Genomic DNA, 22425 nt, shown 5'->3' on the forward strand with positions numbered 1-22425 from the left:
TAGTGATATGGGCATAATCAAAATAGGGAATTGGACATTTAGAGTTCTTTGTTCCCACATAAGGTTCTATTAAGGAAGAAGCAGAGTAATTTTTTGAGGCATTAGAAAAGGCAGCTAACTTAAGGGAATAAAATCGGTCCTCGTTAATCCAAACACCAGAGTAGGAAATGATTACCGTATTGAAATGTTTTGGGAAAATTGGAGAAAAGAGAAAAGCTATCAATAATGATAAGTGCTGGATTTGGATTCATGACATGGACTGTTAATTACTTCCAACATAAAAATGTGTACAAATTCACTTGGTTAGAAGACAACAAGAAATAAGGAAATATCATTGAGTGATATCTTCAAGCAGATTCAGTACACAAGACAAGTATACAGTTGATTTGAAATAGGAAGTGATAATTTAGTTTTGAGTAAAATATATTAAAAAAAAAAAAAAGAGTAAGAAAGCTTTAAAAGGGATCAAAGTTTGAACAGCTTTCAGAAGTGAAAAGTAGATCAAATACATAAATATACACACACGGACAAAGAAATTAGCACACCTGGAAGAAAACATGGTACAATGGCGAAAGTAAGCAAATAGCTAGAGTGCTGGGTGGTATGCAAATGATCCAAATTTGCAAGCATGAACCAGCAGCCTTATAAAGCCGGCGTGTAGTCAATAGCCGATTAAAGCGAAAAGCACCGGCCGACACAAGCTAGAGTACAGAGTGACAATAATGCCGGGTAGACGCCAGAGACGTCGATTTAAGCAACTTACGGACTTTGACAGAGGCATGATCATTGGCCTGAAAACCGGAGGGTGGTCGGCGTGCACATGAACCGTTCTGACACCATACCGTCCGACAGTGTTGGGAGCTGTGGACACTTTCCAGCACTGCCACACGACAGAGCAGCACTGGTCGGATCAGGAGGACCAACGCTAGAGAGGATCGACAGATCGTGCGGCAAGCATGGAGGGATCCCATGGTGACCCGGTCCACTATACAGGCAGGTGTAGTGGTTTATGTGTGCCCACGAACCATTTCCCGATGCCTCGCGGAGGCAAATCTGCGATCCCAGCACCCCTTACGTGTGCTCCCATTAACACCGCAACATCGCCAACTCCGTTTGCACTGGTGCCAGGCGAGAGTGACATGGAATGCCACAGACTGGTGACGTGTGGTCTTCAGCAATGAGTATCTCTTCGTCTTGGGGACAGATGATCATCCTGTCCGGGTGTGGAGGACCCCTTGGTCAAGGACACAATCCTGACCTCGCTATCGAGCGCCACACCTGCTGCACTACAGGCATTGTGGTCTGTGGAGCCATAGGGGAGCCGATCACCCCCCTCGTAGTGGTATGTGGCGCATTGATGGGGCAGCGGTATGTGGATGACATCCTACGGCCCCACGTTCTCCCATTCCTGGTTGGGATACCAGGAGCACTATACCAGAAGGATAATGCCCATCCGCACATGGCTCGGGTTGTCCAGGCCTGATTATTGCCTATGTCATGTACAGACACTTCCATGGCCTGCCCGCTCCCCGGACTTGTCCCCTATCGAGCATGTTAGGGAGCAGCTGAAACGCCAGCTCCCACCGTGCCGTAATATCCAGGATTTGGAGTACAGTGTCCAACACGTGTGGGCCAGTCTGCCACAGGAAAACATCAAACGTCTGTTCGCCACCATGCCGGACCGTATTGCAGCATGTAACACCACATGAGGCGGTGCAACGCGCTATTGATGATGACCGGATTGCATACCACAGATCCCTTTGTAATTGTCCTTTAACTCTGTTTTTGCCATCATGTGCATCACTCACCTGTATCATTACACCAGTAAAATTTCGGTTGAATCCTATGCTTCCTTCTTTGTGTGCTAATTTCTTTGTCCATGTGTGTGTATTATTCAAGAAAATGATTGAATAAAATGAAAGAGTTTGAAAACAACAACCAAACCTTGATGAATCAGTGGCAAATCATGAAGAGAAACCTGATTGATTGATTGATTTTGGGAAGAGAGGCATGTGGTGAGATTGTCCACAAGGAAAGAAAAATCATAACTCCATGGTGGACTCAGGAAGTCAGAGGCAGTCAAGGAAAATACCAAAGTGTATGGAAAGTTCCTGGCAAATAAGTCACCATGTGCACTGAGAGAATATAGGAAAAATATAAGAAAGCAAAGCATTGTAAAGGTAGCTAAACAAAACTCGGAAGTATTTAGTAATAACAGAAATTAGGAAGGTGACAAAATATTCTGGAGGCTATTGAAATGCCTTAGTAATGATGTAAAGAGTACTGTAAAAGGAATGGAATGATAATGAGACATGAAAAGCTGAAGATAAAGATATGCTACACCAGAGTAATTACATTGAAAGATTGCTAAATAGAACAAGCAGTGATAGCATGGTGGTAGAAAACATTCGAGAGGAATGCAATCAGGAGTACATATCAATATTTGACATAGAAAAAAGTCATGAAAAATCTGAAATGTGGAAAGGCAGCTGAAATAAATTATACTTGACCAGAAATGCTCAAATACAGAGGTCTAAAAATTTTTCAGTGGTTACATTGCATAATTCAACTAGCCTGCACAATGTTCGCCTGGTTAGTATATGCACTCTCCAACTAGCAGGCTTTGGATTTAAATCTTACTTTGGGTATGGATGTTTGTGATTGCCTTAGGTGGGAGATGAATTTCCTTGCCTAGTGTGAGATCTCTGTCCCACTTATTGGAGATTTCAAGTGGCTTGAAAAAAAGTTTGATGTTTGGTTTCCAGAACAGAATTTCTGGACTATTTTAAAAAAATAAATAAAATAAAATAAAAACTAGTTGCTGTGAGGAAAAATTGTGTCATCTGCATATAATCAGGCTAACTCACCTTCAGTTAGGTTTTTCTTTCAGTCATAGGGCTTTGACTATACCAACAGCTATGGAGACCTGCATAGTCTGTATTTGAGTTGTAAGTCAGTAGTTAAAATTGAAGGACATGAAGAAAGCTGGTTTGATGTTAAATCAGATATGAGACTTGGGTTTTCATTATCGTCACTGTTATTCATCATCTATATGCCTCACATTATGAAGGAAAGTGGCATTAAACCTGATACCAAAATTGAAGGTGTTAATCTCAGCTCCTTACTTTATTCAGATGATGTTATACTCCTAAATAAATCCAATACAGGTTTGCAGGATTCCTGTACTGAAGTGAATAATTGCTCTAATAAATTTGGTGTGAAAATCAGCAATAAAAAGACAGACTGAATATAGGCAGGAACACTGAAAACTGTGTCTTGAATGGAAAATAGAACACGTAAGACATTTCAGCTATTTAAGCACTTTTAGTGAAGATGGCAAATTAAATGTGGAAATAGACAGCAGAATTGGTAGCTGGTATGGTAGAAAGTCAACTGAATGAATTTATATGGAATAAGAGAGAAATTAGTCAAAACACTAAACTAGCTGCATATAAGACAGTGTTCAAGTACATTTTAATGTATGGATCTCAGGTGGGTTAGAAACGAAGCACTTGATTCGAGACTGGAGACCACTGATATGAGAGTTCTGAGAAAGAGGATTGAAATGATGAGATTAATGGCAGATTCATGTTAAAAATTAGGATAATATGAAGGAGCTTGCCATTGTTAGCATTCAAGAATGCATTACCAAATCTAATCAAAGGCATGCGACTAGCAGCATTTTTATTTTATTTTTTAAATTGATCCCCTACATGAAGAGACCTACAAGCACATCAGCAATGTTTGCAGGTAGTGTAAATGCCTCAGTGCTCTGTATTTGGGTCATTGCTATTCAGTTTGTATATTAATGATATATATAGTGATCTCAGGGGAAATATTCAGTTTGAATGATGTAAAATTGGGTAGTGCAGTAGTTGATGCCAAAATCTTTCAGGATTTAAAACAGGCCTGCTCTATGGACAAAGGCGAATGGCTATCAGTTTATTGTGGCAAAGTGTATGGTTATGTGCATTGATGGAAAGATTACCAGCTATGTACTGCATTGATGGAATTGTACTCCAGGAATTTTATGAAGAAGGAGATTTTGGAGGGATTGGTGGATAGTGAGTTGAAGGACATATTGTAAAGTGGCTAAAGCAGCTCAATGTGATTACATGGTTATTAAAGAACACTGAAAAGAAAAGGTAATATCTCATTTATAAGGTCCCCATTTTGCGTTACTCTGTACGGATCTGGTTACCTGGGTTTCTTGATGAAGAAGAGGTGGAGGGGATATAGAGATGAATGACCAAGATGATGGCAGGTCTATGGAAAGATCCTTATGAGGATAGGTTGAAGAGTTTTGGTTACAAAAATTGGTTAATGGACAGAAAAGGGTGTGATAAAGATGTACAAATTACTTTGTTTTTTGTTTTTTTAAACTTCATACAGAGGAAATTTTGCAATGCAGTACCAGTGGGGGAGAACTAGAGATTATTCCTAGAAATTGTGTGTGGTTATAGATTTTTTGCTTTTAGAGTTGTGAATGAGCAGAAGGGACTGCCAGAGTCTGTTTTGATGTTTTGTCAGTAAAGCAGTGTAAAGTGAAGTATGACAGATATTGTGCAATGTTTGGTTAGTGCGTAGTGAAATATTTGTCTCCTAGTGAATCTGTGGACTCTCTGGAGATGCCTGTGTAATAATAATAATAAACTTGGAGTTTTCAGATAGTTTGAATGTAGACTCATTTTTGAGATATGGAGTAGGTTTGCCAGATGAATATGACAAATTGTAGAGATAATAAAGGACTGATGTTGGAATTCATTGGTGGGGAGGTGAGGGAATGCTGTTCCCACCAGAAGAGTCCTATCCATGCCATTTGATTGTTCTACCTTTTCTTTCTTTCTGGCAAGAGAAAGACTTTATCTTTTGATATTGTGATGGTATGTAATTCATCTGGATGTGATAGAGAAGTGGAAGCATGGAATGGGAAAAATTGCACTCACCAACTTTTGCAAAGAACCAGAATGCTCGATGAGTCGTCTGTATTTAGTCCTTTCAACGTCAGATGTGAATTATTTATTGATAGCATCACCAGGATGGAATGGCTGTCTCCATTCTATCTTGATGATGCAGCATATCATGTAGTTTCATGTGTAGTAGAATGGCATTAACTTTGCTTTCATTTTTTAAATTTAATTTATTATTATTTTTATGTCAATCCCATACATGAGGCTGAAGAACCTATAGCACATATTTGATATTTTTCTTGAATATCAGAGGTTGGTTGCTCAGGCACTCCATGCAGATGCTTTTCCAGAGAATAGAAGTAGATGGAATGAAAACTGTAGAGGTGGAGTAGGTTTAGTGGGTTTAAAATTCATTACATAAGAGTATGGCAGGATTCGTCACATGTTTTGGCATGCTTAGCAGTATGATAGATACCAGTTCAGTGGAGCACTGAATTGGCATCTATCCACTCTTATGTTTTTTCTACAGCACAGTATATAAAAGACAAGGCTGAAACAGACAGGAAAATAGTAGGTGAAGTGAGATTGAGATTGTTGCTCTAATGTGGACATAATCTGGATAGGTGAAAAGTTGTTTCTTCAGCAGAAAAGGACCATGTTTTTGAGGCTATTACATCAAATATTAGCTATTTGATGTAATGTGTTTATTTCAGGAAAGGCTAGAGGTAAATATCAGTTCAGGAAGAGTGAGAGAAATTTCATCCTCCCTGGTGATTTTTGTATTATGAAATATAAGGGAAGTGAATTGAGAAATCCTTTTTGTGAGGAAAAAAAAAAGAACAGGACTCTGTTTTAGTAGTATTGAAGGTGACCAGGTTATCCTTCCTCTTGACGAAAGCCTAAAATGTTTAATGCATTTATTGTAGAAGATTTGTGATGATCAGCTATAATCATCACATGGTTGTGCCTTTATATATATATATATATATATATATATATATATATATATATATATATAAAGATTTCTATAAGACTGTTGTGCTTGCACTTATAATGCTAGTTGAAATTGTGTTAGTGAATTATTGATTTGTGCTTATTCCATTAAATTAATACACATCCTGTATACAACCTTACAAGCCCCCCCCCCCCTTGTTCTGGAAAGTTCTGATAAATACCTAGAACAAAATGATATTAAAGCAACTGAAAGAACATAAGTTACCTTCATATCTCTGCTACTAGTATGTCCTTTCTTGTGGTTATATCTAATTTAATATAATTTTTGTTCTAGGTGTTTATCAGAATTTTCCAGACCCCCCCCCCTCCCTCGTATTCATATGTCAACAGATGACTGCAGATATTGCATGTAATATGCACCTCCACTGATTGTCATCTTCCTTCTTTTGCTTGTATTTATCCATAATGATTGTTTTCTTAATAAGGATCATTTTGTTTGTTGTTTGTCTAGTAATGTAATGAACGTTATACATCCTTTCTTGCACACACACACACACACACACACATTTGAATTTTGCCTAAAGGACTCTTTCATGTGCAGTAGATACAATAAGCACAATAAAAAAAAAAAAAAAATTCCATTCTCACAAACATTAGACCACAACTCGACACAAAAGTAATTTCTCTCCATTTTGTAGAAAAGGTCTCAACACATTGCAATACTTCAGATTATAATCTTGCAGTTGCATTGTCAACTGCAAGATCATAATTGCAGTTGCCCTAGTGCTTTGGCTAGTCTCTCCCCCTCTCTTCCCTTATTTGACATTTGCTAATGTCATGGGGGAGGAGGGGAATGGTTGCTTGCAGTTCATCTGCAAAGTGACCAAAGCCACTTACTTTCCTGCATTTACTAGAAATATAAATCTTTTCTTTGATCTTTTTTTTCAGTAAAAAGAAGCCACAAATCTCATTCATAACAATGAGTAAGAATTAAGCTCATTATGATCATTCAGCTTGGCCCATTCAGTAATAATGTGAGTTCACTAAACTATACATGGATATTATCAGTACAATGCACTGCATGTGCCACTACTCATAACAGTAACCATTCTTTTGAAACTTAAAAGTATGGTCTTATCTGAATGTTTCTTTTACCATCAAGCTAATGTATAAATTACCGTACTTTCCGGTGTATAAGACGCACCCAAGAAATTTAATACAATTTTCTGGAAAAAAACCTAAACTTTAAAGTATGATTTAAAAAAAAAAAAGGATAAAATAATAGGTAATTTTTAATAGTAAACTGACTCTTCTCTATCATCATTAATTTCTTATAATATAGAAATAATTTTGTCTTCATATTCTTTTGGCATTTTTTGACTGATTTTTGTTTTTGTACGCATACAAAGTCCACTGCGTTTCATGAAACGGTAACACCATGATGCACCACCTTTAAAATCTTCAATGTTATGCTCACAGGCTACTTTGACTGCATGTGTACGAATCATTTTTGTTGAAATGGCAATGCCATTTTGCCGATTTTCTTGTACCCATTTCAAAACTTCAGTCTCTAGTTCTGGCCACTTTGCAATTTTTCCACGTTCCACGCGCTTTTATTTACGCAAATTGTAAAATCTCCTTCTGCCCACGCCAAGTTCTTAGCCAATGACGTGCTAGAAGTCACATGAAGGTCACGCATCAATTTGATTGCACCATTAACCGCCTACAAAGATCTTGGAACATAAAAGGGAGTGCGTATGACTTTGAAAAGAGGAAACAATCTTTACCTTCATTATATAAGACGCACTCCATTTTTAAGGTAAAAAAGTGCATCTTATACACCGGAAAATATGGTATATATGTAGTTTATTTCTTTAATAGTTATCAGAATTCTAAGATTTACTTATTTGTTGAAGTATATTAACTTCTTCTTATTGTGCTATCTTCTATCGAAGGTCAGCGACCATCTTGGCGAACAAACTGCACTCTTGTGCCCTCTGTTACATACTGTCTGAGGTAGTTATCCCTCAAAAACTCAAGAAACGGATTTTCTTTACTTCCTGTTGCTATCTCATCATTCCAGTCTATATTGCCATAATTAAAATCACCCATAATGATCACCCTTTTCTTATTTGCTTGGCTAATTTGACTATACATTTCACTTTTACCACCATCCACATTCTTCTTCTTCTTATTGTGCTATCTTCTATCGAAGGTCAGCGACCATCTTGGCGAACAAACTGCGCTCTTGTGCTAATCTGAGCAGTTGTGCACTGCTCTGTCCTGTCCACGTCTTGATGTTGTCAAACCATGATATTCTTTTTCTTCCTCTAGTTCCTTTGCCACCAGTTCTTCCTATCAAAATAGTTTGTAGAAGTTGGTATTTGCTGTTTCTCATGATGTGGCCAAGATATGATGTTTTTCGTTTCTTGATTATTTGTACAAGATGTTTAGCTTTGCCAATGGATTTTAAGACCTCTTCATTGGTTATTTTTTCTGTCCATGATATCTTTAGCATTCTTCTGTATAGCCACATCTCAAAGGCTTCGATTTTCTTGATGGTTGTCGCCTTCAATGTCCATGTTTCAACTCCATAGAGCAGAATAGACCACACGTAGCATTTCAGCATTCCGCATCTGACTTCCATGTTTAGGTCTTTATTGCAGAATAGTGTTCTCATTTTCATGAAGGACTGCCGTGCAACTTCAATCCTTGTCTTTATATCTATTTCTGGATCCCACCGTTCATTAAGCCAGCAACCAAGATATTTATATCTTGACACTTGATCAATATTTTTCCCACTGAGTGTCAGTTTCATTGATGAGGCTGGATGTTTGCTGATGATCATGTATTTTGTCTTGTTGATGTTTATATTTATTCCCATTCTTTGGCTTTCTATGTATACTCTGTCAATGAGTTTTTGGAGATCCATAACATTATCTGCAATTAGCACGGTGTCATCTGCATATCGAATGTTGTTAACAGTCTTTCCATTTATTGTGATTCCCTCTGAACATTCTTCCAATGCTTTTTTAAAGATTACCTCTGCATATATGTTGAACAGGAGTGGTGAGAGCACACATCCTTGTCTCACTCCTCTTTTGATGTTAAGCTGACTGATTCCAATACAGATTTGTTATTAGTCTTATGTCTTGTTCGGCTAGCCTTATTTGTTGAAGGACTTCTATTAAGTTAGGGTGTCTGACTTTGTCGAATGCTTTTTCAAAATCTATGAAACACATAAAGACAGATTTCTGTTTTTCTATGCATTTTTGTATCAATATTTGGATACAGAAAAGGGCCTCTCTAGTACCAAAACCATTCCAAAAGCCGAATTGTGTTTCACTTAGAGTTTCTTCACTTTTTCTATAAATACGATTCTGAATTACTTTCAAAAATATTTTTAATGTTTGGCTCATTAGACTAATAAGTCGGAAGTCACCACAGGAATTCGCTTTGGGACAGGGATAAATGTAGATTTGAGCCAATCTGATGGAAATTCATCACTTTCATATATTTTATTAAATAGTTTTTCAAGAAGTTTGATGTTATCTGGTTCTATTAATTTTAAAAATTCTGTTTGCACACCATCTGGTCCTCTGGCTTTTCCTGTTTTACTTGTTCGTATAGCATTCTCTATTTCGCATTTCATGATTGCTGGTCCTTGAATGTTATCTTTTATATTTATAGGCTTCTGTCTAGTATCATTGAAAAGTTCTGTTACATATTTTATCCAAATCTGTGCTTTATTCTCTTCTTCTAGAACTATTTTTCCCCTTTTCGTCTCTTAGAGACACTATTTGCTTTTTCCTCAGTTTTCCAGAAACTTCGTTGATTTTCTTATACAGATTGAAATTATCATGTTTCTTCTGAAGCAGTTCAATTTCAGTACATAAATTTTTCATCCAATTTTCCTTGGCTTCTTTTATTTTTTTCTTGATGATGTTATGTGTTTCTGTATACCTGGCAAGGTCTTTGTTTTTGTACATTCTTCTTGTATCAATAAGAGAAAGAATCTCATCTGTCATCCATTCCTGTTGTTTTATATTATTCACATAACCTACTTCTTCAATACTTGTTGTTACGATGGCATTCTTTAAGCTATTCCAAAGAGATTCCACACTTTTATTTTCTTCTATGTTAATCTGTTGTAATCGCAGGTTAAGCTGTGTCTTGGCACTTTTATTTATGTTTGGGTCTTTCAGTTTTTCTACATCAATTTTCTTTTTCTTCTTTTGTGATTTTTTAGCTGATTTTAATCTAAGACATACTTCTGCAACTATGGGATTGTGGTCTGATGAGATATCTGCTCCAGGATAAGTCTTTGCACTCTTTATACTACTGTGGAATCTTTTATTTATCAGTATATAATCAATTTGATTTCTGACAATGTTATGTTGGTTATCTTGAGGCGATTTCTAAGTGTACAGTTTTCTGGGTAGAAGTTTAAACCAGGTATTTGCTATTGTTAGATCTTCTTCCTGACAGAACTGGACTAGGCGATCTCCTCTGTCGTTTCTGGTGCCTAAGCCATGTTCGCCAACAATTTCTCCATCACCCTCTCTTCCCACTTTTGCATTGAAGTCACCCATCACTATGTTTATATCATGTTTCTTTGTTAGGTTTTTAATCTCTTTTAGGTGTTCATAAAACTCTTCAACATCTTCACTTTTGTCAGCTGTGGGTGCATAAGCTTGGATGATATTTATGTTAATGGGGTTTCCCTTAAGTTGTAACAGCATTATCCTTTCAGAAAATGGAATCCAATTTATTACTGATTTATTGATTTCTTCATCTACTATTACAGCTACACCATGTCGATGTTTGTTCTCATCATTCCCAGAGTAATACATTGTCGTATTATCTTGTTGACACTTTCCAGATCCTGGCCATCTTGTCTCGCAAATTCCCAAAATCCGGATGCCCAGCCTCTTCATTTCTCTTGTAGCATTTCTTAATTTGCCAGCTTCATACAGAGTTCTGACATTCCAAGTTGCAATTTTAAAAGTGGACACCATTTTGAGCCCGGAGATTCTTTGCACCCCTGTCCCATTTAAGGGACAACGGGAACTTGGGGCCAATTGTAAGGGTTTGCTCGCCATGGTGGTTGTTCTGGAGATAAGGTAGAGCAGTAGTTTCTCCGTTTGCTTTCTGCTCTGCAGTATTACAGACGTACACAATATAATCATATTGCCATCTGCAAATCTCTGATCACAAGCTTTTCCGTCATCATTTGGCTTCAACCTTGTGTCAGTACTGACAATGGTGCTTCCCAATGTCAGGGGCAGTGACCCCAGCAGGTGCTTATTTAATGACGGCACTACTCGCCATGTCACCGAGTTGTCATTTGGCTTTGTGAGGTTTTAAGTGAAACAGAGTTGCCTCTTCTGCTCCCCCATGCCCTGATAGCTCAGTCGCTGTTGGTCTACGGCTGCTTATTTGCCAGATTGCTCTGCTTATATCGCAGCTAGCCTCCATATCTGAAGGCTGTTCCCCGATCCGCCACCTTGGGACGCACCCAGTAGTAGTCAGCTCTGCCCCGGGATATTAACTAACGGTGTATTAACTAACATTATGCAATTAAATGTGTGGAGTACTGTTTAAAATTAATCATTCTGAAAAAGGAAGAGATACTTAAAATGAGTAGTAAATTAGAAGAAAATATTTTGCAAAATAATAGTTCTTACCTACTGCATCATATTACTTGTAATGACCAAAAGATAGAAACAGAATCTTTCTGATGTCACATAAATATAGTGTGAACCATATGTTTTTTCCTACTTGAGGAAGAAGTCACACTGCAAGAAATTTCCCAAGAAGTTAGCAATTTTTTTCCCTCCATATCATTAACTCCAAAAATGGTTCTTGTTAGGTAAATTGATGAAGAGTTGAAGCTTTGCTTCAACTTCTCATCAATTTACATGTGGCTGTCTGGTCAAGTCTGCTCCTTTTATCATTGATGAAAGGAGTTTTACCAGTGTATTTGTAAGTTTTGAAAAAATAAAATTAAATGCAGCTATAAAATAAATTTTATTTATGAGATTGTTCCAAAAACTGTTTGCAGTTGTGATGTGCTCTGTACCATATTAATATATTTATACATATTCAGGACTATTTGCATTATCATATGAATATGCAGTATCATGAAGTGGATCCTCACTGTATACATAAGTTAAAGTGGTCATTACTCATTTGTAGATCAGTGGAAATGATGCACAGCACAAAGGAATGAAATTAAACTGTTCAATGCTTCTAGTACTTTGTCTGTGTTATGCACATAGGAAACACAAAGAAAATGAAAATGATTAGACTTAGGGCCTAAAGTGTTTCCCTCCACATGGTGATAGTTACTAGTCTTGGTTGTTGGGTTTGAGGCCATAAAACTAGTTTCCTCTATATTGGTAGGTTTTTCAAATCCACATTTATTTAAGATAGGTTGGTGTTTGTGTAAAGGTTGGTCGATTGGTAGAGCCTCTGCTACTAATAGCTCATGCAAAAAGTTAAGCAAGTTTGAGTGAGGTTAGTAATTGGAAGGGGTTCAATCGTTCGATGCTGTTGGCACATTCTTCCTCGATGAGTCTTTGGACTCCCTGGAGGTGTCGCATAATAATAATAATATATAGGGACTGCATTTCTGTCAAGTCCTGGGAAAGTGAAAACTTCTATAGGAAAGGAGATCCTCAATTAAAATAAGAATACTAAGTGAAATTAAAAGTCAAGTTCTGCTCATGAAAAGCTTTCCACATCTATAGACATGCTAGCTTTATTCTTCTCTATAAACTGATTGTCACTAATACACATTCTTTGCTGTGCTACAGGCAACAATTGACTCTCTTGAAGAGCTAGTGTTAAATATAGATGTTTTCTATTCCTCTCTCCTCCATCCCAGAAAAAAAAAAAAATTGTAAGGTATTTGTAATGACTAAATTTTAAGAGAATTTAAAACACTTAGGTCAAAACAACCACTTTCTTTGCTGGTGTATATTTAGTAAGTAATTTCATCTTAGAATCAGTTGCAGAACAAGAAACATGAATGATCTCAAAATTAACACTGACCTGTGATGCTCCTGAGAGGCAGTCATGAGTGATTTGTCAATGAATAAATTTAAGGCTTCTTGCACTAAATAATAGTTTGAGTAGGCTTCCTACACTAACTACTCCTTTCCACGTAGTAATAATATTTTTGGACTTGCTTTAGGTTAGAAGTTTCCTTCGAGGAGAGGCCCTCTGAATCTTATTATTCAGAGATATCCAGAGCAGTAGGGTCCAAACTTGAATTCATTCACTATCATCCTATGAAATATGGGCAGTTTAAACCTCATACTTCAATCTTGAGGAGAGAGACAGATGTAGAGAAAGAGACTCTGCACGTGAACAAGGATCCTGGAATCAGCATATGGAGGTTAGCAATGCAAAGTAATGTTTTTCACATAGCTTCCCAGAGAATTTTGTGAGCAACATTTTTATCCCTACCATTTTGCAGCATGGATTGTCCTGTATAATTTGTATTCTGTCCGTGGTTCTTGCATCAGTAAGATACCTAAACTTCTCTACTTTCATGCTATTTACAAATGGAGCACAGTTCATCATGGATGGAATTATGAATTTCGACAGTCAACATCTGTGAGTAGATGAGAATCCTCATGAAATTTGTTTAAAAACATCAGTAACAATTCTTCATTTGAGTGCCAGCATCATTGATGAATGTTTATTAGGACTTGTAGTTCTTCTTCCCAGCCCACAGGATTAAATTATTTAGAAAACCGTCTGCATGTTTCGTTGACTGATGATCTGACAAAAATATGTACTTTATGCATAGTGGAGCTCATTCTCATTTTAGTCTTCTGTACACAAGTTTTTGAATCATACTATGATACTCATTAGATTAGATGATAAGTGTGGATTGTGTGGCTTCTGCAGATCCCATAATCTAAATTCAATGGACTTTTATTTGTGGGGAGACATTAAATCTTTGTGTATTCATATCAACTTAATACATTATGGGTGTTCCCAAATACCTTGAGGCAAGCTGTGAGACAGTTTTCAGTATGTCAGGGATTTTTAAATATATTCAGAAACAAATACAGTGAAACATTGGAGTTTTGCATCCATGCTGAACATAGGCACTTTAAACACTTGATGAACCCCAATCTTCTGAAGTCTGCAGACTTTCAGCAGTCCAAAATTTATCCATGGTTTATATTAATGCAATTAATGTATTTGTTTCGTTGACCAGTGTAAAATTAGATATTTTGGATGTAAATAAAGGTTTGATTAAAAATGTCCTTGTGAAATGTTTGAGTATGATAAGTGATATATTTTCTATATGCCAAAATAACTCGGGAAGGAAGCATTTCTGGATGTGTTATTCAGAGGGCCTCTCCCAAAGTTTTGATAGACCTTATAAGAGCACTCTGTATACGTGCGTGTGTATATGTACACACACACACACACACACATTGAAAACAAGCCAGAGAATTTTGGTCCTACCACTTTTAATAATTTCTTATTATTTGAAACTACAATAGGTTTACAACTTTCATGGGGAAGTTACATTTAAAAAAAAAAAAGGGAAAAAAATGGTCTTATAAAACTTTTTTCTGTATTTTTAATCCAGACTTTTTTCCCTAGCCCTTCTCTACAGTTTGAAGCAGCTTGGGCACTGACAAATATAGCATCTGGTACTTCACAACAAACACAAGCAGTTGTTAGTGCAGGTGAGTTATACTGCTAATCTGCACATATTTTATCATTAGAGCATTTTATTATGATACCATTCCTACTACTTCTTTTTTTTTTTTTTTTAAATTAATTTAGTATATCAAGCCTTTTCAATATTGCTGGCTTGTTAGTATCAATGTGTCAGTTTACTTATTTTTTTGGGAGGGGTAATTTGATGTTGTGTGTGTGTGTGTGTGTGTTTAAAATTATTAACTGACTTAAACACCAAGAAAAAAAATATAAGAGATTTAATAAGGTTTCACTACTAGTTTCATCAGAAATGCCAACTTTGTCAGGTGAATACAGTACCATGGAGAAAACAATATCTTAAATTATGGATATTATTTCTGGGAAAACTCCCATGTTACTCCTCTTAACAATATTATATTTATGGCTATTTTGCCTGCTTCTTTTTAGGAGCAACAGAAGTTTTGAACTTAACTTCAAACATCCATAAATGTCCGATGAATTAGAAAAACATATCTTGGAATCCAAAGAAATATCTCTCGATCCTGCCCATCTAAACAGCAATCTCAGTTACAGCCTACCCGATTCACATAGCGCTGTAATCCAGTTTTGGTGTACTCATGATATCATTCACACGCAAAGTGCTTCACGCCAGAACTGATGCTCGGACTCAATTTCAAACACAACTACTACTTGTTGTAAACTCTGTGTCTGTCTAAAGTACAATATATTTTTAAGATATTGTTTTCTCCATGGTACTGTATTCACCTGACGAAGTCGGCATTTCTGATGAAACTAGTAGTGAAACCTTATTAAATCTCTTATATTTTTTCTCGGTGTTTAAGTCAGTTAATAATTTTAAACATGTCATTAAACCAAGTCAATTAATATATATTGTAGTTTAAGATATTTGTCATCAATTTTTGCATTCCGTTAAAAAAAAAAAAAAAGGAAAGAAAGAAAAAACATATTAGTTGAAAGCTAAATTAAAAATCATTAAGAAAAGGAACATGTCATCAGTTGATTCATAGTACTAATAGGGAAATATATACTATGGATATAACCAGGGCTCCAGAAATCCCCTTTGCTACTGGTGAGTTATCCAGGTTATTATTAATTTAATAATATTAAACATGTATTTATATTAAACATTTAATTTTAAACATGTCATTAAACCAAGTCAATTAATATATATTGTAGTTTAAGTTATTTGTCATCAATTTTTGCATTCCATTAAAAAAAAAAAAAAGGAAAGAAAGAAAAAACATATTAGTTGAAAGCTAAATTAAAAATCATTAAGAAAAGGAACATGTCATCAGTTGATTCATAGTACTAATAGGGAAATATATACTATGGATATAACCAGAGCTCCAGAAATCCACTTGCTACTGGTGAGTTATCCAGGTTATTATTAATTTAAAAAGACATGTTCTTTTTATTCTCCCAGCATTCTCTTTAACCCTTAACCCCTTAACATACAAAGACGTCTGTGACACGTCTTTTGTTTATTGCAAAAAAACATATTAGTTGAAAGCTAAATTAAAAATCATTAAGAAAAGGAACATGTCATCAGTTGATTCATAGTACTAATAGGGAAATATATACTATGGATATAACCAGGGCTCCAGAAATCCCCTTTGCTACTGGTGAGTTATCCAGGTTATTATTAATTTAATAATATTAAACATGTATTTATATTAAACATTTAATTTTAAACATGTCATTAAACCAAGTCAATTAATATATATTGTAGTTTAAGTTATTTGTCATCAATTTTTGCATTCCATTAAAAAAAAAAAAAGGAAAGAAAGAAAAAACATATTAGTTGAAAGCTAAATTAAAAATCATTAAGAAAAGGAACATGTCATCAGTTGATTCATAGTACTAATAGGGAAATATATACTATGGATATAACCAGAGCTCCAGAAATCCACTTGCTACTGGTGAGTTATCCAGGTTATTATTAATTTAAAAAGACATGTTCTTTTTATTCTCCCAGCATTCTCTTTAACCCTTAACCCCTTAACATACAAAGACGTCTGTGACACGTCTTTTGTTTATTGCACCAAAATTGATTTTGAATTTTGGTTTTACATATAAATACAACCAAATATAGATGCTAGACAATCTTGTGTCTATTTTCTTTCAGCTGAGAAAAGTTGCCAACGGCGTGTATTGGCTTTTTCGTTTGCGTTTGCACAAATTCATCATTATTTTTCAAATAATGATGAATTTGATCCAGCAAATCACCCTCGCCCAAAAAATTGGCAAAAAAACAACCACTTTCTGATTTTTAATTGGTACGTTAAGGAGTTAAGTAGCTATGCAGTAGTAATGTATAAGTAGTATTGATGTAAGCTTATTTTCACAATTTATTACATGAATTAACTTGGATAGAATTATATACCTAAAACAGACTTTCTCAAAGTGTGGTCTGTTGCTCTAGTGGGCTGCTTAGTTATATACTTCATACAAGTAGGCCACAGCTAGAAAAGTTTGAAAAACAATTACCTTGCCAAAGATAAGCCATAGACCAGATCATTATTGACATGACGTCATGAAAAGATAGTGTGACTCCACTGTTAGTGTTGAACATTTTCTGTTGTTTTTGTAAACTTCATTCTTGTTTCTTAATTTCACTTTTCATTATAGAAGGAAAAAAACACACCTTTAACTGCTTTTCAAAAAAAAAAAAAAAAAAAAAAAAAAAAAAAAAAAAAAAAAAAAAACGACATTCTAAAATATTTGAACAACTGAAGTGTCTTTTTCATCATCAAATTCCTCACATGTACCCTCAAAGGGTGTATAAGATATTATGATAGTACTACATGAACTTACATCATTACTACCTTCCTATCAACAATTTTCCTCCAAATCAGTCTGTTAAATGTCAAGACTCCAATATTATCAGGTCTTATATTTCTGTCTTCTGTGGCACTTTTTAGTGTATCAATCCACCTATTTCTGGGTCTTTTCCTGCCCACCTGGCAGAGCACATGTTTTGCTAATCTTTCCTCTCCCATTCTGTTTAAGTGACCATACCACCTGAGATTAGTTCTGCTAACACACTCCTGAGTGCTAACAATGTCAAGTTCTTTCCTAATATCCTTGTTTTTAATATAATATTGCCATTTATGTCATCTGACGATGCCCTTAATCTTTCTCAGGACTCTCATATCTGTGGTCCCTAGTCTTTTTAGTATTACCTTGATGGACCTGTGATTTCAGTCAGGATTTCTCCATGACTGCGGGTCGTAAAGAGTCCAGCTATTCCTGTCTTGGGCCTTTCTTCTCCATTTTCTTCCGACTTTCTTAATCATTGGGTCTTCCCACCTCAAGGCTGGTCTTCCAGGTTTTCTTTTGGTATCTCTCGGATACCAGTTTGTAACTCTGACTGTCCATCTGTTGTCTCATTCGGGCGAGATGTCCTGCTCATCTTCTTTTGCTGTTGTAGATTGCTTTTATTATGTCTGTGAGTCCAGACTTCTTCCTGATTTCTGTGTGTCTTATGTGGTCTATTTTGTTTATATTGCATATTCTTCTTTCTATTGCATGTTGAGTTGTTATTAAGTCCATAAAAATGAATATATCATTATTCATGTTTATGGACTGGCCAAGATAGATGTATTCTTCAACTTTTTCAATGGTGCGAGATTCTAGAGTGATTATATGATCTTTACAGTTTTTGTTTTTCATCCATCTTGTTTTGTCTGGGTGTATTTCCAATCCAATTTTTTGGCAGTTTTGGCTTATGTTATTCATCATTGATACACATTAAAAATGAACTGTGCAATATTGTGATGTTAGACAATATACAAACCTAATATACATCGCTGAATGACTGTAAAAGAGATGCTCCTTCCTGTAAACACATGACCTATAAACGATATTCTATTGGTTTAGAAGTCAGCGTGCATAGCAGTCTTCAGTTGTTAGGATCAGAGTAGCCAATGATATTGGAACTGTGTCATGTGACATCTTTTGCCAACAGAACACTTGTAACCAGTTCGTGGAACACCAATTAAGAACCACTGCTCTAGAGGTTTGGATGAAAGGAGATTATTAATTCAATGAAGTCAAGCTACGTTGTCTTAGACTGACTTCTAGATCTTTGGCAAGTTAATGTAGCATTCATATTTAGCTGAGGAGAACATTTTTTGGTTGATGACGATTCTATCATAAAAAATGGTCTCAGACTTCTGACAAACTTATGTGCAGCACTTTTTGTCTTTTTCTATTTAATCATGTGTGATCAAGCATCTAAAGGATCTTACCATACCATCTGACTTACCATATGATGGCAGATCCAGTTTTTCATGTTCATCAAGGATATCTTGCAGAGATTATCAGATCTGTGCAAAATATCCCAAGTTGCATCTATATGGAACTATGCACTACAAGATGTGTAAGTGGTTGAAGCATTGTGCTCTGCAAAATGGGTGAAAGTTACTAGCTGTATGTGTTGTGTGAAAGTGGCATGGAGATTATGTTTATGGAGTACTTTACGTATCTTTTCAAAAGTATCGTGGATATAAAAGGGATGAAAATAGATTTGTTGCAATTTTGTGTGCCATTAAAGAGGGGGGAGGTACAATATTTTGTCTGTTTTATAAGGGTAGTGTTGCAAAATGGCTAAAAAGTGTTGCAGAGATAACTGAGTTTTGTAACAAGGGCTGTGTCATTGGAACGAATTGCCTGACTCTTTGTATAAGTGTTTTGAGGTGGATGGTGGTGGTGGGAGTACTTTCTGGTGCCCTTATGTTTTCAATAAGCATAAAAATATAATGAACCATTTGGAAGGTATATAACCAGTGTGTCTCAGTAGGGAAGACAGTTGTTTACTTCTTTTCCTGTTGTAAAGTATATTTTTGGATGATGTTGACTGTTTAGATGCATTTAATGTCTTGGCCAGTGTGACCAATCAGCAAATGCATCCATAGACTGTTGATTTGTGTGTACAGTATTGAGCTTGGTTTTTAAGATGTTCTATATTGGTGGAACCATAATCCAGGAGATTGATGAGGCCAGGGATTTGGGAGTGTTGGTGGATAGGGAATTGAAGTTTAGGGGGCACATTGCAAAAGTAACTAAAACAGCTCATCAAATCACTTGGCTTCTGAAAAATACTTTAACATGCAGAGACGAACAAGTTGTTGTTCCTCTGTATCGAGCCTTGATAAGACCCCATCTGGACTTCTGTGCCCAGCTATGGGCATCAGGGTTTCTTCGTGATGGGGAGGAAGTGGAGAGGGTCCAGAGACGAGTGACCAAGATGATAGCAGGTCTGTGGAATGAACCTTATGAGAATAGGTTGAAGATTTGTGGGTTGCAGAAATTGGATGATAGGCGAAGGAGGGGTGATATGATTGAGACATTCAAATTACTGAAGGGTTTTTATAAGATTGATCCAGAAGATATTTTTGAAAATATGACTGGTGGTGGGAGGACTAGGGGCCATGCATGGAAGCTGGGCAAGAGCGTGGTTGACAAGGGTGTTAGAGCTAGGTTTACTTGGAGAGTGGTAAATGAGTGGAATAAGCTTCCAGAGTCTGTTGTGGGTGCTACGACCGTGAATGAGTTCAAGGCAAGGTATGATAGATACTGTGTGAATGTTGAATAGTTGTTCTTGACATGATGTTAGGGTCTCCCTCGATGAGTCTGTCGACTCCTTGGAGTTTCCCGGAACAATAATAATAATAATAATAATATATATGTATAAATTGTCTGGAGTGGAGCATTGCCGTCCCATCTAATTGATTATATATTTTCATTAAAGTTTTGTAGTGAATAGAATTTTTAATGAAGGAGAAATATTTGCCCATAAAGAGGAAAACTGATTTTGCTGTTTGACAGGTTTGTAGGTGAGCTGTCTATGCTATAATGTATGAAGGCAGGGATATCAGGTTTTTGTGAATTTTTCAGATCCCATATATCATTGAGGGAGAGTGGGTTAACATGGCATGTTTTTAGTTTTTTAACACTGCTATACAATTCACCAGTCTGGCTATGCTATATAGATGATGTGTTTGCTATCTGACCTCATACCTAGACAAATTAGATGCATTTTTTTTTAATGCTTGCTCTTTGAATTGAATACTTATTAATAGTAAAGAAACAAACACTTCCCTTCTCTTCCTAGACTCATATCATCTTAGTAGTTCATTATCCTTTTCTGTTTATGGAAAATCTTACAACTGCTGGAAGATACTTACCTCAGCAGTCACACCATCATTTATTCTAACATGGAGACAGAGTTGTTTGTTATGACATGGCTCTTGCCACAGGTGTCTTTGGTTATCTTTGCTACACCTAATACAAGAATGCAATAAACCATTTTTATCCCTTATATCTGGAGCAGATATAAGGGATAAAAGATAGCTAAAGTTGTCTGTAAATATAATCTCCGTGCTTCTTTCACAACACATCCAGTTAGCATTATGATCTATTCTGCAGAGGATAAGCATCATCCACTTAAGCATTCTGAAGTGCGTAGAGTGGTGGGTCTGTTCACATTCACCTTGAAGAACATTGAAATTACATTTGCTATAATCGGTATGGCAAATCAGTACTGCCATACTATGCTCTGGATATCCAATCACACAGGATTAAATGAAAGAAAACAACATTGCTGCACAAAGTCATTACTTTACAATTATCATCAGTTATGAAACATTTCCCCCTTATCTCAATAACCTCAAGATATGGGTGACAGTGAGTCTAAGTCTGACTTTATTGAATTAATAATTTCCTTTTATCTGGTTCCAAGAAGAAATCATAATAGGACACCAGTTCTTTTCGATTTCACTTGTAATTTGTGCTTAAAGATGCTGGATTAGAAATCCAACAAAATATTAGTAGCTTAATGAATTATTTTGTTCTGTCATTGTTCATACTTTTGTGAATAATTGCTAACACCTAAGCCTTTCATTACATCTACAGTCTGGTATCTCTGCAAATTATTAAAAGCAAATCACCTATTAAGCATTTTTAAATCATAAAGTTGTTATTTTACTGTATATTTATAGGGTAAAATGTCTTGAGTTTAAGTTCATTAATTTTATCGGGTCATCATGTTTTTCTTAAAAAGTTTTTTATATCTGCAGGTGCTGTTCCTTTGTTTCTGGAACTCCTACGATCACCACATCAGAATGTTTGTGAACAGGCAGTGTGGGCCTTAGGCAATATCATTGGTGAGTTTTGTTTTAAAATGTTTTAAAATCGGTGAATTTTATTTTAAGATTTTAAAACAAAATGAATTTTTGTTTTAATATAGTAGGGAGGAAGATTAAAGATGGTACATGTTATAATAGCTGCCATGTAGCGAACTTTCAGTTATTCAACCTTTCAATAATTAAACTCTCATTTAGTTTCTTGAATAGATTAGACTGTTAGTACATCATGTTGGAGGTTTAATGGAATCTTTTATACGACTAGGAAATGATTAAAACTAATTTTAATGCTTCCAATATTTTGTCTTAGTCACTGAGACATCTTCAGGGATTACAAATAAATCTTGTAACACACATTCAAATATAACATAATACTAAGTGAAACACATGACTGACTCTAAAGTCCTGTCTAGGTGGTGTGCACTCTATGGGCATTTGTAGGTGGCCTAGAATGTAGAGTGGGATCTCTGATAATTAATGTTTCCCAAATTTTGGGAAGTTTTATGCATCCATATTTATTTAACTTCGGTTGATTTCTGAGTGCCATTGCAGATTCTAAAACTGGCCTTTTTGAATTTACTATGGGGAAGCATGGTAAATCCACAGATTCTATCCATGTTTTGGATAGAATCTGTGGATTCTATCCAAAACATGGTCTGCAAGGCCAGATTGACCATAGTCATGATGTATGATTTATGTTCTTC

General features: G+C 35.9%; 1 protein-coding gene across 2 annotated transcripts in view; it reads left to right on the forward strand.

Annotated features, from left to right (window-relative positions):
* The window catches only part of Kap-alpha3 (karyopherin alpha3), a 212977-nt gene that overhangs the window by 69369 nt on the left and 121183 nt on the right, over positions 1-22425 (forward strand). For both annotated transcript variants that reach the window (XM_090413974.1, XM_090413973.1), the window contains exons 4-5: positions 14496-14581; positions 21656-21742. In XM_090413974.1, the coding sequence (XP_090270100.1) occupies positions 14496-14581; positions 21656-21742 (173 nt within the window). The remainder of the gene's footprint in view (positions 1-14495; positions 14582-21655; positions 21743-22425) is intronic.

This window comes from Typopeltis vanoorti, chromosome 24, assembly GCF_054136105.1.
Source record: "Typopeltis vanoorti isolate ZY-2024b chromosome 24, IOZ_Tvanoo_1.0, whole genome shotgun sequence".
NCBI classification, from domain to species: Eukaryota; Metazoa; Arthropoda; class Arachnida; order Uropygi; family Thelyphonidae; genus Typopeltis; species Typopeltis vanoorti.